We start from the raw sequence: 19787 nt of genomic DNA on the forward strand, positions 1-19787 counted from the left end.
TGGCCATAAATTATGCTAAGCATTTTTTAAAGCACCTGGAGACACATCCTCTCAGAATCTTGCGATGCTCCACACAGCAGATTTTATGCTAAAATACTAAAAAAATTCTTGAATACTCTTGCCATTATTCAAGAAATTTAAAATGGACTTTAAAAATGCTACTTTACATTTGCATTTCAGCATGCACACCCTTCCCGGTATCCATAAGCTGAATGACGGACGTACAATTTGAAGAAAAGAGTAATGCGGATACATTATCTTTCACTAAAACTAAAGTGAAGTATGAGCCGTAGTTTTACAGTCAGGACAATTTTTGCGTCATCAGGTAAAGCAACCGAATTCATATGTTGCCGAGCCTCTGGTTTAAAATGATTTTCAAACCAATCGTTCATTAACGCTTGTGTCATCCATGCTCTTTTATTTGCACGATATACAACAGGAAAATTGTTACTCCTTTAAATGCTTGAGGTCATGGGTTTTTTCGATTATGAAAAGTTTGCACTTGTGCATTGCAAGCAGCATTTGCACACGCTAAAATTGTTAATCTCACTTTGGAATCTTTGAGACCAGTCGCAGCGTTTTCTGTAGAGGTTGCCAAGGTATTTTGCAGAATATATTGCCAAAAAAGAGCAGTTTCATCAACGTTGTAAATTTGTTCTAGAGATAATTTTTCACCAGTAAGGAGTTTAATCAATTCATCTGCAAATAGTTCAGCAGCTTCAACTTTTTCACCTGAAATTTTTAATTGCCTTATATCATGGCGATTTTTAAATTTGGTTAACCAACCTGTTGAATATGTGCACTCAGTTTTTAAGTTCATTTTTCATAAAATATTTTGGCTTGAGCCATTAGCATGGGACCCATCAATGGCATGCCCTAGCTGCGATGCTGTCTGACCCATTCAATCATCACTTTTAGCATAACAAAAAATTTTTCTGTTATTCATTGCAAGTGGGGGGGGGTGTCAGAATCCACAAAAAATTCAAAATGTTCCTTTTTCTTATGTCATATATAGTTGACTTTTCAATGCCCTGTTCCTCGCATAATTTTGAGGCGGAGATACCTTTAGCCATTTTCTGCAGCAATTCCACTTTTTTTTGTTTAACTGACATCAAAACATGCTTTTGCTTTGTACATCCTGTTGCAGCTGCAAAATTAGAAACTCTTTTCAACATAATCGAAAGTTCAAGCTTTAATTTTCATAAAATTGCTATAATAACAGTCTGGAAGAAAAATAATAATAAGCTGGATCAAATTAGAATATTAAGGAACAACACAATCTGCTATATTAACTGAAATTCCTTGGAATCAGTAAAGTATAATTTTAACCTAGCTTAATAGCATCTGCTATACATTATTGGCTATGTATCATGAGACTGGCGACGAAAGACAAGTTGTTCTGCTAAATTTTGTCTTGCTTCTGTCGCATACTCAGACAATTAAGCCTGAACTGTATTAGTTATTTATTATACCTACATCTTTTTCTTGCACATGCTTAAGGCTAATCTGAATCCTGAATAAAGAAATTCCCACATATAGTTAAGGTTTATCGAGGGCCGGTGCTTGATATCATACTGCCTGATGCAGTCTCTGCAGGTCCTAAATTCTACTAAAAAGAGCTTCTCTAAGTTCTAAATTTTTTCCGCCTCTAAACTTTGGATTCCAGTGCTTTCCCTAAATTATAAAATTTTTTCATCCCTTAATTTTGCTGCTTGGTACTTCTTCAAATTCCAAAAATTTTGTCTTCCCTAAATTCTGCAACCCGGTGCGCCCTTATAGGCTCGGATGCCGGTTCTGGATTTATGTGAATAACAAATCAGTTATTCTTAATTCAAATAGCACTAAATGTAATTTTTTGGCCTATGAGTTTCATTGACAAAATCTATTTTCAGTATATGAAAAGAATTTTAGTTGAATTTTTCCTTGTCAACATTTCTTAGCACATTTAATTGTAATCATCGCCAAGCGTAATGTCAGAATAAAAGGTTGCTATACTCTTGTTATTCAGTTACTAATATACATCGCTGCATGAGTCATTTCTCAAGTTATCATGTATCGATAAACATGCGGTGATGAAAGCAAAATATAATTAATAATTATTCACCAGGTTGGCGTCAGGGATATAAAATACTAGTAGGTATAAAATCAATGATGTTCCTATGTAGAATGTTTTTCGGTTTGAGTTGTATGCCAAGCAGATATACAGCTACGTAGCCAAATTATTGATCTTGCAAATTTATAATTAAATGATTGCTTCTCCAATAAAAAGGTATTTTATTTAGTGCCTAAGTGAAATTAAGAATCGGGACTCTTATAGGAAGATAAATAAAATGAGCATGGGTAAAGGATAAAAAAAAAAGTTTGTGGCTTTGAGGTCCAGATTTTAGATCATTCCAGATCTCGAACTTTGTACTGTGTAAAATTACATCCTCTTTAAAAACGAGGGCTTTCTGTGGAAATGGGAAAATGATTACCTTACATGTGGGGAAAAATGATCTCACAGGCATTCGCCTGGGTCTCAAATCAAACTACCAATGTTTATCGGTCTTAACCATTCATTCACTGATGGAGCTTTGACCATTAGGGAAGTACAATATTTTTTAATAGATTCGTAAAAGCTAAAAAAAGTGAGCATAGAGGGATCCTGACTCTCTTGCTCTCATGTTTCATTTGAAAAGTAAAAGCTGCAGCAGAGCTAACGTTTATCTTATTAAAACATATTATATTTCAACGCTTATAGATGCCGAAATCTAAATGTTTTGAAACAAGCAAAATACCGTAATTTCCGGAAGAAACGCTGCGGCGTTTATGTGTTTAAAACTTAAATTTTCAGCGGGTGGGCCCTTTCTACCCATGCGGCGTTTAGGTGCACTAAAAGTAAAACATTTCCTATTATGGTCATTGTGTAGTACAAAGTTTGAATAACTTTGTTATTGCACATAGTTTGGATGGCATTGTCAATGTACATAGACTGGTGCTGTTCCCACACAAAAGACAGTTGCTTTTTGCGAACGTTATTTCGCTTACATTCTTTTCCTTGAACAGACCTACATGCCTTATTCACCCTAAACGGGATCTCAGAACAATAACATTCTTTTCCCTTTCAAATCAGCATTCTCATCATTTTGAATAGTCTCTCTCCTCTGCCATTCGATGAATCTTCCAGAACCCATTCTCTTCCCACCCCTGCCTTTTCTGCAATTTTTTTCAAAGGCGGACACGACGCCACCTGCCTTGCAATAACAAACTCTGATGTATTTCCGCTTCAGCATGAATCGATTTTTCTTGGCATTCCGCCAGATACACATCCCATCAGTTTGGGTACAAGTACTTGTTGGACAGTTTTTAAGTAAGAAGAGCGGAAAATTTTTGAAAATGGCACCTAATCAGCACAGAAGCTATACTGCTGGTTTTAAGCTTAATGTAATTTCACGTGCTGAACAAACTGGAAATAGAGCAGCAGCTCGAGAGTTGTATTCGACATTGGAGAACTGAAAAAGAAGAACTTAAAAATATGCCACAACAGAAACGAGCCAAAAGAAGTGGTGCCGAATCTAGAGGACGACCTTGCAAACTGGATAAAAGAGCAACGAGGAAAGGGAATGGCAATTTCGACTGTAAAAATTCGCTTACAAGCAAAATTTATAGCAAAACAAATGAACATAAATTATTTCAAAGGAAGGCCTTGCTGGTGTAGCAGATTTATGAAAAGAAACAATATTTCTGTGCATACTAGAACAACAGTCGGGCAACAATTACCAATGGACTGGCAGGATAAAAAGGCATCTTTTCTAAAATATGTGACAGATATTATTGACAAAAAAAAACTTCTTCGGTCACAGATAATAAATATAGATGAAACACGGTTAGCTTTCGACTCTCCTGCAAACAGAACTGTATATGAAACTGGTACAAAAACTGTATCTGCGCTTATGACGGGTATGAAAGAATGTCATTGACATGTGTGTTAGCTTGTGCCGCAAATGGTGACAAGCTAAAGCTGATGATCATTTTTAAACCAAAAACTATTCAGAAGGGAGATTTTCCTAATGACGTAATTATTTGTGCAAATGAGAATGGCTGGATGTGCGAAACAATCATGCATGAGTGGCTACAAAAAGTTTGGCAGTGTCGTAAGGGATCTTTTTTCCAACCAAAAGGGTTATTGATAATGGATTCCATGCGTGCGAATTTACTTGAGTCAGTGAAAACCAGATGTCAAAAATTGTCTACGACCGTAGCAATAATTCCTTGCGGTTTGACAAAAATCTTACAACCATTAGATTTGCCAGGTAATAAATCCTTCAAAGCTGAAGTCCGAAAGCGGTGGGAGTGGTGGATGAGTGAAGGATTGCATACGTGTACCAAAAGTGGTAAAATGCGTAGAGCATCTTATGAAGAAGTTGCAAAGTGGGTACGAAGTGCGTGGAAATCAATAAAAACATTGTCAATAATAGCGGAGTTCAAAGAAGCTGAAATTATATCCTTAGATAAAGAGACTGTAAACGAAGAGAATGAATGTGACGATCTGGAAGACTTGGACTTAGATCAGGATTTACTAAATCTTTTTAATTCAGATAGTGAAGAATCAGATTTTGATGGTTTCATATGATTTATAGTTTGCTTAATTCCTTTTGTAAGTAAAATTTAAAATTTCCTTTTGTCATCCAAATTTAATATTTCGTTGTTGCAACATTTTTCATAATATAGTCTGAGTATTACAAATATGGACTTCTTTAGTGGGTAAATAAATATAAGTATATTCGTGAACGTAAATACATTTTCAACATTTCTTACCTTCATTTATTTATTTTTTTTTTTAGTTATGGTTTCATTTCATGCATGTTTCTTAACTGATATGTCATATATCAGGACATAGGTTGAGATTTTGCATCTATACGGCCCACGGCGATGTCACGCGCAATTTAAGCTATTGCGGCGTTTCTGTGTAATTTAATTTTTTTTTTCCTGCCATTTTTCTCGAGTGTGGCGTTTACGCTGATGCGACCTTTCTTCCGGAAATTACGGTACCCCGAAATAGCAGAGAGTGATGGAAGGATCTTATCGTAATGTGTACTTACAGCTTTAAAGAGAGAAGGAAAGTTCCTTCGCTCCACTGGCTTTGGACATTGTTTGTCTCCAGGACTAAGGAAAAGAGTTAATTTGTTATAGGTATGTGTTGTATAGGTTTCCACTATTTCCACAAACCGTGAATGAGTGATTATCCATTTACACTCTTCTTGACTGGGCCATTAGGCCAAGGTCATGAGAGCGACTTGTGCAGTGCTCTGAATACCCTTTTTTCAGTTATTTATAGATTATTATTATTATTATTATTAGTAGTAGTAGTAGTACTGCAAAAAATTGTATATCTTTCACATCACCTATTATCTGATGGCTTTTTTAGTGTCTGAAGTATTTTGTTGTGTGCTCTCTTCTATTACACCTTGGCGAACAACACATCTTTAACTTGTGTTTACTTTGTTCAGCCAATCCATTTGTGGCTATTTGATGACTAAAGATGACAGCAAAATTTAATATCTCTCGAATAACAGTAACATGACTTTTTGGTATTATGTTTTTTCGACTGTTTTCTTTAAAAACGAGAAAAAGCAATTAAAAACTGGTAAATCTAAAAAATGAAGAAATAGTTTCTTTTCCCATTTCAAAATTCGTACGCCAAACGCCCGTGTACTGGCATATAATACTTTTTTTAGACTGGTCAAAGATCCTTCTTTTCACCGGGTTTCAATTTTTTTCCAAATGACACTTTGAATCAGTTGTAAATTTTTGCATTTAGTTGCTTCATAAGCTACAGAATTTCTTTTTTCCTTCTTCAAATGCATTGATCCCAGTTGCTCATCATAATGTGAGCAAAAGTAGGACAAACAGAACTAGAAATATTCTACTATCAAACGCTGCAACTAAAAATAATACTTTTACATTAAAAAAAAAACTTCGTTTCCCTTCTCCTTTTCAAAGAAGGTCTTCCCTGGAAAGGAATCTGTGATGTTAAGACACCTCCAGAAGCTACTTTAATGGTTTAAAATGATTAGAGAAGTTCCCTTTCTTGCCTAAAACAGGATGATACATGGGATGTATTCATATACTATAATAAAGCCCATTTCTTGAAGTACTTAAGATGTCAGTCTATTCCAGTCGAAAGGATAGCAGGAAAGTGTGGTACAGCTTATAAAATTCAATAACGAATATCAATTAAGCAACAAAAAATATTATCCTCTGGTAGTAGTGATAATAATAACTGCAATAAATTGTTCGTTTCAATAACTATTTTCTGATATTTAAATGAATATTCATGATAATAAATATAGAAAATGAATATGTCAATAAATTTGTTCTATAACCTGACATATTTTCCCCTACAACAAGCTTAATTTTAGTTTAAAATGGAATCTTGCAAATTTAATGTCTAATAAATAGGAATTTGATGAAGGAGAACTATGAACACAGGGTAAAAACTTCACGTTGCAGGTAAATTAAATATAAATTATTTCATGCAATGATAATACCTATCTTTTATAAATTACAGCAAAGTTGCAAATATGCGTAAAAGTTATCAGGTAGATATAACTTTAATTTATACCAACATTATCGAAAAAGTTAAATTAAGATTTATATTGCTAAGAAGTGCATTTATTAACTTTAAATTGCTCTATTTGTTAATCAACAGTAAATTGATTAAATGTGAAAAATTAATGAAAGATCTTATGCTTTTACTGAATGACAATGATCTACAAAGCTGCTCTTTGTGAGTGCGCATGGAAAGTAAATAAAAAATATTGCATTTCACGGAGTTGCAACTCTCACCAGCTTTTAGATTCTTTACTCGTCCATAAATTTTTTGAACCACATTTGGGTCTACAAATTTTGTTTTTCTAATACACGATTTGAATTGTTAAGTTCAAAAAATACACCTCCTTTGAGGTTTAATTATAACAACAAAAGTGAACAAATAATTTGCAAGTAAAACATATGCTAGCAAAATCATTAGTTTTAACTGATTGTAGCAAAGAATATGAGAGACATCTGCCAGAAGGGAGAGATGACTTCAAAGATTTCAACTGGTTCATGCCGTACATGGGAAAAAAATGAAAATTCCATGTAGTCAGTGTCGAAATTCTATCCAGACTAAACTAACAGTGCTCAGCAGTTGTATCCACTAGACCACAGGCGGCCTGCTATGGGAATTGTATCAAATTTCTTTATTTATGGAAATTTAATTTTAGAATCTTCACATCATTTGCAATTTTTATTCTTGATCACACATTTTATATAAATACTTGCTTACATGTTTTTGTTGTTAGGTGAAGTTTGTCATTAATAATTTGGTTATATTCAGCCAAAATTTTCGAGCGTCATTCAACACTCATTTATATGATGACTATAAATTAATTATTTCTTCATCCATTGAAAAATGGTCTGTCGTTCCCAAATAACTGAGTAAATAAGGATTACTCAGTGCCTCTTTAGCCTGCTAATACGAGAAATTTTTTAGTAAAATTTATCAAAAACAAAATGTACATAAATATGAAAGATTCTCTGATGATTCAGAAATGGAATTTCCTCTTAATGAGAGCAGTAAACATATACATTAATTAAAATCCTTCTTGTAGCTCAGTTTTAATTATGGCGACTTATATCAGACTACCCACCAAGAGTAAACGTGCTTTTGCAGAGGATTTCTGAAAGGAAATGAGCTCGTATCCACATTCCACCCGAGGAAAAATGCCATAAAAACTGTTATGCATCCAGCCCATTTACTGGTACCAGAACCCGATTCAAACTACCAGTGTTCAGCGACTTAGCCACTCAAATGTTAGTGGTGTTTACTAGCATTTGTATCAAAAGTCTTTGCAAAATAATTGTGAAGATACAATTATTAGGTAATAAAGAATAAATGAATTAATTAAGCTCTCAATATAAAGAAAAACTTTCACTCAATTTATGGCTATCAGCATTTCTATGACAAAATATCTTTTTGATCGTAATATTTTGTGCACAAAATATCTAACACTTCCATGCACTTATTGTTTCATTTCACTAATATTCCATTAATTGTGTTAACAAAAAAATTTTTTACCAATAATTTTTTTTCTAAAAAAAGTTTTAAAAAAAGACAGACCAAGATTTTTTCTCTTTGCAGATTTTAAAATTTTGTTGCATTCCCAATTTAAATAAATTACTAAGCTATTGTTCTAATAAATTCTTTTGTCATATTCATTTATTCGATTTAATTTCATTTGAGTAGAATATTTTAATTTCTACATTTAAGAATTTTTTACATGCAAGTTTGCATTTATAGTATAGTAAATAGTCAGTCACACATACAAATTCAAGAACTCGGATATGCTGAAAATAGTGTTGTCCTTTCACAAAGCAAGGGGGGGGAAAGCCATTAAAAACTCTACTCGAAATACGAGGGCAAACAAAAAGTTAATTGTGGCATTATATATCTTTTTCTTGTTGTTGACAAACCAGAAAATGTAACCAACTTTTAATATGAAGATCAAATAGTCAGTTATATATGATTTATTAAAAATACATTTTCCATTACATTTTTGACTTTTTCATATTTTTACTAAAATTTGGGGATGTAATCAGCAACAGTGGGTTGGACTTCTATTAACATAAAGTACTAGGCGGCAAACAGTTGTAAAACCATTTATCTCCATTCAACAAGCTTTTACTTGCCAGGCGAATAACATATATTTTGCCTGATAATAATGCTTCAATCAGAGGACTCTTCCGTTAAGTGCACTATTTAAACAGATTTCACACCCTATTAAGATCTTTGTGCTAAATGACAGCAGCCTACGAAAATGCAGCGGTGAAGGAAGACCCGACATAGCATCTCAACATGTCTTAAGCATTTACTGGAAAGTCTCGCCTTCGTGATCATTTTGATAATTTTTTGACAAATTTTAGTTCCGTATATAGGTCGTGTCAAAAGCATTTTTAGAGCAATCTCTGAAACCATTTAAAGACGTCTTAAGCAGTTAAAGGGTTGAAAAGAAAAGAAAAAAAAAAAAAAATCCTAGCACATTAAACATTACATATACAGTCAAAAGTCTTTAATCCGGACTCGTCGGGACTTCGGCGATTCCGGATTATAGATCATCAGTTTAAATCTGGTAAGTTGGCATGCAGAAATTATAAAATTAAAAATATGAAACCGTAATTTATGAAACAAGGAGCAATTATGATCTAAAGGGTATCAAAATTCACCAAAAAAAAGTTTAATATTTATTTGTTTACTTTATTAAACATTTCGGTAAAAGTATAGTTTATGGTATCCCTTGGCGAAACTTAGTGATTTTTGGCGGTACAGGGATACCGATTTTGTGCAATTCTTTGACTCGTTATTTTGGCTTGCAAAGTGGTGATTTTGGCACAAAAATAACAAGACAAACAATTGCACAAACTCGGTATTCATGTACACATCGACTTATTTTCACTTAAAAAAATCCCTGAATTGCACAAAAATGGCATTGCGTACTCCTTTGACTTTATCCATGTACACGTCGACCTATTTTCACTTAAAAAAAGCCCAGAATTGCACAAACTTGCATTGCACACTCCCTTTACTTTGTCATGTACACATCGATATATTTTCACTTAAAAAGTCAAAAGAGCACCAAATTCTACAATATAGGCAAATAATAAATATATAATCTCAATAAAATACATTTTAAACCAAACAATAAAATAACATAAAAAAGGAAAAACATGTTATACATTCAAGCACTACCAAAAGCAAATATTCACTTAATATGATTTTTGAGTTCGCCTCGTACACCGAGAGCCACATAAAAATCAAAATATTAATCATACTCAAATGACTCTTTTCAAACCAGGTACTCTTTCTGATCGAACGCTGCACATAGTGACCATCTGAACCTTTCTTCCTACAAACCCATTCAAATCCATCTAAACGGTTTTTATGTTCGACTAGACGCATATCCTTCCTACATACAGGACACTTATAATGGCTACTAAGTAAACCTTCATTTACACACCAGTCAATTAAAGCTCTTTTCCCCTTTCGCTCCAAATTGTACAGAAACTTCAAATTAATCTTACTACTTTCAGCCTTTCTACCGTATAAAGAATCAAACCAACACACACCACAAAAATGCTTACAAAACATCCCCTAATTCAAAGTTTTCCAGAATCATGCACCCAATTACGCCACAATAGGGTTTCCATTCATTCATAACATTCAACTACTCAGGCTAGCATAAATGAAACAACAACTTGGCGATAAATCAAACACTTCGCCATAATACAAGGGGTACCTTAAAGTCTACTCTACCCAAAAATTTCTTTCAACGCGCGCATGCGTAAAGCATACATTACGCATAGCCGAAATTAGAAAATTGCAACCAGAAAACTATTTGATGTGTATTCGTGATATTTATAATGACGAAGAATTTGATTTAAATCATATCAAAGAGAGTAACATCGAGATAAAATACTGCATTTAGTAAGGAATTATAAGCCGAACAAAATAAAAATATCTGCCCTGAAGATAAGGATAGTGCCGACAGATCAACTTCCAGTTGATTGCGCGGCGTGACGTTCCAAAGCCAAAAGAACAAGTAAAAAAACTGCACAAACTCGGTGTCCATGTTCCGCAAAAGTTCGCCAAGGGGCACCCGTAAATATATTTTTAAGCATTTTAGTTTGTTTTTATAAGTTTCCATTCATTAAGATGATACGAGGGTTGGAACTTTAATAGTGGCAACACAGCTGAAAAAACCAAAGAATATTACGTATACCACACGTCAATTACATACCTACCTTACTTCTCAGCAAAAAGACTCGACCTGCCTACGTCGCGCGCATGCGTAGTGACACGAAGAACGGATCCTTGTATTAGCTCACGATCTAAAGTAAGTGTTGTCAGGATGTTTTCAAAACAAGAACAACGATGTAGGATAAAAATTGAATGTGCCAGAGGTCGTACAGCACGACAGTGTCATCAAGGGCTTCAAGAGGCTTGTGGGGAATCTGCATTGCCTTACAGAACCGTAGCAAGATGGATGAAAGCATTCAATGAAGGACGCCAAAACATGGCAGACATGCTGCGGCCAGATTGTCCGAGTGTCAGCGATGCAGACGTGCAAGCTGTTGCCGCACTAATGGACAGTGATCACCGCCAAATGATTCGTCAGCTGGCCGGACAAACAGGATTAGCGTATACGACTGTGCTGTACATTCTGAAGGAACGCCTGTCCATGAGAAAAATTGCTTCACGATGGGTTCCACATCAACTGATGGAAATGCAGAAATGGCTATGATACGATGCTGCCCAAACCCACCTGGAGCGCTATTAGCGTGAAGGAGATGCTTTTTTACGCCATATCATTACGCTGGATGAGACTTGGGCCTGATCGTACCAGCCAGAACTGAAACACCAATCAAACGAATGGCATCATCACGGGTCACCACGACGTTCTAAATTTCGTCAGAACCCCAGCAATGTGAAAGTTATGGTGATTCTTGTGTACGACTGTGATGGTGTCATCCTAACGCATACCGTTCCCCCACAACAGACCGTCACTGCGCAGTATTACTGGCTGATCTTTGGAATATGGTAACAGGTAGTTTGGCAACATTTTGGAGGCGATAAAGGTTACTACCTAGGACCTTTGGTAATAATGTGAGAAGTACTCAGTTCCGATTATGCATTATTTTGTGCAAGGGAAATGAGAGATCATGAGATATGTCATGTGACATTAATGGACGAATTACAGTTCTTTAATCGGAAAAGGGGGTAAAAATGTGGAAAAATATCTGTAGTACTATATTATTTTGTATTAAGCTTCATTGTGTGTTGTGTGAAATAGTGTTGATTAATTTTCGGATTGCATGGCACTATGTAAAGTGAATTCTAAATTTTTAATGTGTTTATCTGATAATAATAATAAGTTGAGATTGTGTGAAAGGAAGGATATTACAGATAAGTTTGAATGGCGGTGCAAGAAATCTGGTGAAAATGGACATTTTGTGTAAGGAAGGGTACGTGGTTTGCTGAAAGTAGTTTGAGTATGGGTGAAATTTTATTAATTTCTTATTAATTGGTGAATAGACTGCCAGTTGACTACTGGATTTCGGATTTAGAAATTAGCAGTAGTACTGCAGCCGAATGGACCTCTTTCTGTAGGAAAGTGTGCGTGCCACGTAATGAAGATTCTGAAGAAGATTAGGTAAGTTAGTATTTTAAATCATTTGAGGATATTATTTTTACGCATTGTTCTAAATATAACGAGTAAATAAATTAATATGGTATTATTGGAAAATTGTTATTAGCAATGATTTAGTTTAAAGTAATTAGGATTGTAATCTAATTTTTATTAATTTAATGTATGTGCTTATTTATATTTTAAGTAGTGTTTTTTAATTTAATTATATTTTAATTTAATGATCGTGATTTTGTGAGTTATATGTTTGTAGTATTTTGGAATACGTTTGAGTAGTATACGTTGAGTATTTTCATGCATTTTCATGAAATTTTTCTAATTTATGAGAAAAAATCAGTGTACATGGATATAGTGAAGAATGTGCGCAATGCCATTTTTGTGCAATTCTGGGATGTTTTTTTAAGTAAAAATAAGTCGACGTGTACATGGTTTAGTTATATTTTAATTAAATGATAGTTATTTTGTGAATTTTATGTTTGTAGCAATTTGGTATACGTTTCAGTTGAAGTAAACGTGCATGGAAATAATTTAAATATTTGACACTAAGTATTTGTAACCATTTTTAATGTTTGCGGTAGAAATTCGTTGCTGATGTTTATAATATAATAGATAATTTAGAGGTAAAAGTTTTTGGACATTTTATTTATTTTATACGTGGAAATGTTCATCCTTGGAAAGGGTATATACTTTTTCGCGATCCGGTAATTTCATATATGTTCTTTTTACCGGATTTAAAGATTCACAAAATTTTCATGCATTTTCATGAAATTTTTCTAATTTATGACAAAAAAAGCAGTGTACATGGATATAGTGAAGGGTGTGCGCAATGCCATTTTTGTGCAATTCTGGGATTTTTTTTTAAGTAAAAATAAGACGACGTGTACATGGTTTAGTGATATTTTAATTAAATGATAGTTGTTTCGCAAATTTTATGTTTGTAGCAATTTGGTATATGCTTCAGTTGAAGTAAACGTGTATGGAAATAATTTAAATATTTGACACTAAGTATTTGTAACCATTTTTAATGTTTGCGGTATAAATTCGTTGGTGACGTTTATAATATAATAGATAATTTAGAGGTAAAAGCTTTTGGATATTTTATTTATTTTATACGTGGAAATGTTCATCCTTGGAAAGGGTATATACTTTTTCGTGATCAGGTAATTTCATATATGTGCTTTTTACCGGATTTAAAGATTCAGAAAATTTTCTTGCATTTTCGTGCAAATTTTTGTAACTTATGAGAAAATAGCAGTGTAGAAGGATAAAGTTTTGTTACATAAAATTTCTAGCATAAGTGTAATTCGGCTAGTAGATTGTTGGAAAAAGTGTTGAGTAAATAAAAAGAAAAGAAACATGTCTTTACTTCGTGAAGACAAAATGGTGGCAAAAAAAAATAGAGGGTTGCTGTAGCAGAGTTGGTTGCCAAATTTTCGCCAAGTTACCATAATCTAAAGATCAACCGTATTACTGCTCATTTTTGGAGCACAATCTCTGACCAGCTTTGAGAAAAAAACAGCGACACTTTCTGCAGAACGCTCCTCTCAATTTGCAATACAATGCTCGGCTGCATGCAACGCAAGCTGAGACTGATTTGTTCAAGCGATGGGGCTGGGAAGTGCTTTACCATCCACCACACTCCCCAGATCTAAGGCGAAATTTGTCTTCCTTGGGCTATGCCAGCAGAAGACAGACTTGAGTGCCTTTACTGACAGCACGACATCGCCTGCAGCGACTCTTGTGGGCTCGTTAGCATATCGGTTGGTCCCTAAACGAACGGAAAACCATGGCTTGGTCAGATGAGTCAGGATTTCAGTTGGTAAGAGCTGATGGTAGGGTTCAAATGTGGCGCAGACCCCACGAAGCCATGGACCCAAGTTGTCAACAAGGCACTGTTCAAGCTGGTGGTGGTTCCATAATGGTCTGGGCTGTTTTTACATGGCATGGACTCGGTCCTCTGGTGCAACTGAACCGATCATTGACTGGAAATGGATACCTTCAGCTACTTGGAGATCACTTACAGCCATTCATGGACTTCACGTACTCAAACAACGATGGGATTTTTATGGATGACAATGCGCCATGTCACCGGGCCACAATTGTTCGCGATTGGTTAGAAGAACATTCTGGACAATTCCAGTGAATGATCTGGCCACCTAGATCTCCCGACATGAATCCCAGCGAACATTTATGGGACATCATCGAGAGGTCAGTTCGTGCCCAAAACCCTGCACCGTCAACACTTTCACAACTATAGACGTTTACAGAGGCAGCATGGCTCAATATTCCTGCAGGGGACTTCCAATGACTTGTTGAGTCCATAGCTTTCTCAGGAACATAAAACATATAAGGCTATATGAATCTATAGTTGAGGAGATTAGCACCATCTCTGTTTATGGAAGTGAAGATGAGTACCATCTGCAGTGCTTAATGTTAATACTGCCCTCTATACCAATGGAAAAGAATCTATGCATTTTATCGCATGAGCATCTGTGAAATGATAAAATTTGGCAGCTTGTAAGTGGCACATGTTTTCATATTTAGGAAAATCAACTGCAATTTTCTGCTCTCGTATTTTTCATAGTTAGTTTTAGCAAAAACACAAAAGAGTAAATAATTATTGACAGAAAAACACTACCATACCTGATATCAAAGTCTATTACATCTATAAGATAAATTTCAATTAAGATTGCTGCAAAGAATTGTGTCTTCTTGACCATGTATATATCTACATCATTTATAAATAGAAAATTCTGAAGTTCAACTAATTTAATTCCAAGACAGCACATTTCAGGAGGTGGTGAACTTTAAACTTCTATTAAAGTTCAAAATAAGAGTATCACATCTTGATCCCCATAAAATAACATCTTGATTTTTCAAAATAAATTAATTAAACCTGTTACAACAATACAGAATTAGACTGGTGCACAACACTTGGAACTTTGGATTTATGCATGATTAGGCTGATCTTTACTGTACGGTACCCCTTGGTTTCTGTTTGAAGAAAATCGCCAAGTGGTATTGGTTGTTCGTGAAATCTGAAAGCCCACTGCGTGAAACCAGCTTTTCGGCAAGCCTAATGTTAATAACGTTGGTGAAACTAGCCTTAGAGAAATTTGCAGTTTTTTTTTTTTTTTTTTTTTTTTTTTTTTTGTCATTAAAAAGGGGCTATTTCTGCAAAAATCTCCAAACGTGTTGTGATAACTTTAGATTTTTGCGATCTTTTGTAATAGTAACGTTTTCGTATGGACTCAGGTTTGGTTTCCAGTTGCTGTGTTTGCTTGCATGTGCGTGGTATGGTCTTGGATTTTGAACTGGCTATTATTTTGTCGTGGGTACCATCATTTGAGTATGTCTGAGATGGGTAAGAAGATGAATGTTCATTAACAGAGGATGAGCTGAAGCAACTAAAAATTTAATTAAATTGCTTAATTTAACCTTGAAAAATCAAACTCTTATTTTAAAGTTAAAAAAATTACAACTGAAGTTAACAGAAACCAAAGCAAGAAATACTGTCATGAATATATCTGTTTTAACAGATGAGTTTATCCACTAAACACTCAGTAGTTTGATCTGGATTATAATTCTGGTGAACAGGTAAGTTGCATGAGTGTTCAAGGTGTTTTCAAGGTTTTCCTGTTTAATATAAATATCTGCCTGTTTCAATAAAATTAAGATCCTCACAGATATATCCCTCTCCTTAGGCAGACAGCTTTCATATGCTTTATGTATTAAAGCAAACAAAAAAAACAAAAATCATGAAACTGCTACAAGTCTGATTTCATGAATGTTATTTCTTCATAATTGAAGGCTGGACTGCTTTAGATAATGATAAAACACTGTGCATGAAGTCATGTTTGACAAGAAGAAAGGTGTAAATGGTGAAATTACAGAAAAATGAAACAAAAATGATCTTTTACCTAAACATAAAGTAATTGTCTTCATGGTAACTTTAATAGTTTTTTTTTTAATTATTACAGCCAAATAGAGAATGAAAAATGCTCTAGTGGCCAGAAAACAAACTCTATGTAACTATTCTTTTTGTAGTGATATCTCCTGAATGTGAAAAACTGCAGTAACCAACTCATTGTCCTGGCGTCATCATCCAGTACAAAGTATGCACTACCAAAATTTAAACTTTGGGAAAAGAAAAAAAAAAAAAAAAACACTACTCGATGACATTATGAAACATGTGCATTTAACTATGAGAATGGGAAGAAGAGAATGCTATACATAATAAAATACATATTTTTCAAATACATAAACAGTTACCTATAAAAATGATTATTCATTTCACTTTAAGATAGAATACAAAGTCAGCAGGTTTAAACTCACATCCCTGTGATCCATACCACATTTACTGAAAGTCAAAGGGGGGAAAAGAGACTTAGATCTAAATTAACATTTAAAATCCAGAGGATTCAATACTTGCTTAAATGAAGTAAAGGTTTGATAATTTTAACATATAACTCATGGATTACCTGTCTGAGATTTTTTTGCTCACTTATATTTATGGTACACACATAAGGAACATCATGTAAATCCCATTCAACTGCAAAAAAATTGAACCTGGGCCAATCTACCAATATATGCGTAATTACTGCAGAGCTCAAATAAGAATTTGATGAAAATAGAAACTTAATTAATCAGAATACTGTCAAAGATTTTCGAAAAAAAAAATCAGATATATTCAAAAGACTAATAAGATGAGCAATAGAAAATTTCCTTCAAACATATGCTTCATATTTTTTATGTGACAAACTTAACAGCATTCCTAGTTTGAATAAACTACAATAATGAAGAAACATGAACTTTATGACATAAAATAAAAATTTAAAATAAGAAATAACAAGGTACACAGAAAATCTTAGCTAGTTTCTTCAGTTTTTACATGGTTAACGTTCTTTCAGTACAACATTAAAAAAAAATAAATAAATGATGATGATATGAAGATTGAAGGATACTGAATTATTATTTCTTGAAGGAAGGGGAATCAGCAGGCACAGGTAATGAAGACTTTGATGTTACTTAACATGATGAAGGTGAGGAGGGAAAAATTCATTACCCACATGTTTTCATAAATTGAAGTTAATTTTTTCGCCGCTTTATTCTGTTAAGATTTATACAATAAACAACGCTCTTTTGCTATCCATAGCATTAATTTGAGTCTACATGAATTTACAAAACTTATTTAGGAAGCATCAAATGCAGTTAGGGAAAAAAAATATACTCTCAAGAATTTCTAAAAATCTTTTATTCCCCACTAAAATCCGGAAGACAATTTCAAATTATTAACTGTTTTTGTACTTAATGTACTTACGAAAAACAAATCGAAATATTTTTTTTAATAAATGATCATGAAAATACTTTTTTTAGAAATATTGCAACTGGATCCTAAAAATTTGAAATTTTCTACACTGAAGTCTAAAATGAAGAATGAAATAAATATCTATAAATCAAACAATAATAATTACTCATATGTACTAATTATAAAATTTAATTTGAATAAACCTTACCCCAGATATGGCTTTTCCTGTCACCAAACCCATGATTCAAAGTTTTAGAGCCTTCAAATAATCCAAAGTGTAGCTCCCCACGAAATTTCGTGCTATCACCTGCAGTAGCGTTGCTAATACTCGGAGGCAACCCTACTTTCACAGCTTTTGCAACGATCCATCTTTGCGTGGCGAAAGATGCCGATAAAAGAGCTAAGGCTCCACAACAAATAAAAAACGTACAGAAAGTTAATACTCGTTTAGTGAGATCGGTCCGCATTTCGTAGAATTATCTTACGAAATTTTCGTGTTTAAAAATATTCAACAATCACAAACTTGCTAGATGAGATGACACTTGTTGAAGCTCCTTACATAATTCATCATTTCGTTCTTCCTGAATTAACACAAAATTAATTTTACTTAATAATCATAGTAGCAAATATAAAAATAAAGCGTTTCACATTCTGAGATACCACAATAATTCGCGAAAAATTGCAACACATTAATACTTTCCATTGAAATTCAAAACCTCCATCACACTAACAACGGGAACGAAACAGTTATGCTCGTTTAGCGTATCCAACAGGTTAGTTTCTCATCGCAAAGTGAGCTAATTCCTATGAATATCGCCAAATTGGCGCAATTGCTTTCATTTAACCCAGAGATTCCCAACCTTTTTCCTTCAACCACTTTCTTTTAAATGAGTAATTTTTCTCAACCAATATACATTATACAACATAATCATAATACAAATAACTGCACTTAAATAACTTTAAAAAATCACAATCAGATTAAAAATGCAAATAAAAGTTTTGAAAAAATTATTTATTAGATTTATGTTTATTTTTTGTATTATTATTGTTTTTATTAACTTTACAAATATAATTTAGCTTCCAGAAACGAAATCACAGGTTCTAATTGCACAATAGCCGGATTTAAATCAATGTGATGGCTGTGGTTGATGTATTCATGCAATTTTTCTAATATTTGGCATAACATTGCTTCATTTTTAAATAACCTCGTTCAAAAATATTCATCATGTTTATTGTTATCCTCTCTAGTTTTGCGTTTTTTGTATTTATTATTATTTTTTTGTGTGTGTGTTCTGACGTTTTAATTTTATATAAAAAAATTCATGCATTTTTAACAAAATATTGTAATTTTAGAATGTATTAAACAATTTTAGTGTATTTTCTCTCATATATTTATTTTATATGACTTCTTCCTTATGACATTGTACAGTGTAAGGATTTATTTTATTCTAACCAGTTATTTTTAGTTTTCTTCCTTTCCCTACTGATTTCAGTTTCCTGCCGGAATGTAAATTTTGTAGGACGTAGATGCAAATTCTAAACGTGTTTCAGAAACAGTATTTAAGCTGCGTTTCAAGAGTTCAAAAGAGCCTCCTATGCTACTCATCTACATTCCTTCGCTGTTTCCCAGTTTTGTCCAATCACTATTCAAAACCTAACTAAAGGATTCAGCTCTATAAATACCCTTTGCTAAAATGCGCGTCAGATTGCGCGACACCAGCCTCTCCTTGGTATTTCTCCCCTCGTGACGCATGGTCACCTCCTCTCACCTGCCTCCTTGGCGCGTCCTGTTTTTACCGTCATGTGCCCATACGGCTAATTCTATCATTGAGCAGGACACGTCGCGCTCCGCGCGATATCTCTGCGATACCGGTATGACCGACTGATTGACTGCGCACACTTTTTGCCTATCTTCCTCTCGCTATAAAAACTTGTGCTGCTCATTTCTTTGCTTCAGCCATTATCAGTGATGTGATCCGTTACATAAAAGTGGAGTGTTCGCTATATAATCATATCCAAACTGGTATGTGAACATGTTCATGCTTATCAAGAATGCCCACGAATAAATTAATTTTTTTTAGTCACATTCATATCCGTCTCTGTTATGTCAGACAGGTGAAAGAGGGGCCGGACAGCCGGACGACTTTATATGACTAATCCGATGTCAGAGCTTGAATTTCGCCGGCTTATTTCTTCTTAGGTTTATGGCTAAATCATAATTCTAGCGGGAGCACACCGGAGCCCTAACTAAGAAG

At 34.0% G+C, this 19787-nt stretch overlaps 1 protein-coding gene across 1 annotated transcript in view; it reads right to left on the reverse strand.

The window, feature by feature from the left end:
• LOC118195748 (clarin-3-like) overlaps positions 1-18306 on the reverse strand; it is a 39129-nt gene extending 20823 nt beyond the window's left edge. The window contains exon 1 of the mRNA XM_035367070.2: positions 17741-18306. Within this exon, the coding sequence (XP_035222961.1) occupies positions 17741-17999 (259 nt within the window). The 5' untranslated portion in view covers positions 18000-18306. The remainder of the gene's footprint in view (positions 1-17740) is intronic.
• Positions 18307-19787: the final 1481 nt, after the last annotated feature.

The sequence above is a fragment of the Stegodyphus dumicola genome, chromosome X1 (genome assembly GCF_044657685.1).
Source record: "Stegodyphus dumicola isolate Sdum_Otavi_A_Nest chromosome X1, ASM4465768v1".
Classification (NCBI taxonomy): domain Eukaryota; kingdom Metazoa; phylum Arthropoda; class Arachnida; order Araneae; family Eresidae; genus Stegodyphus; species Stegodyphus dumicola.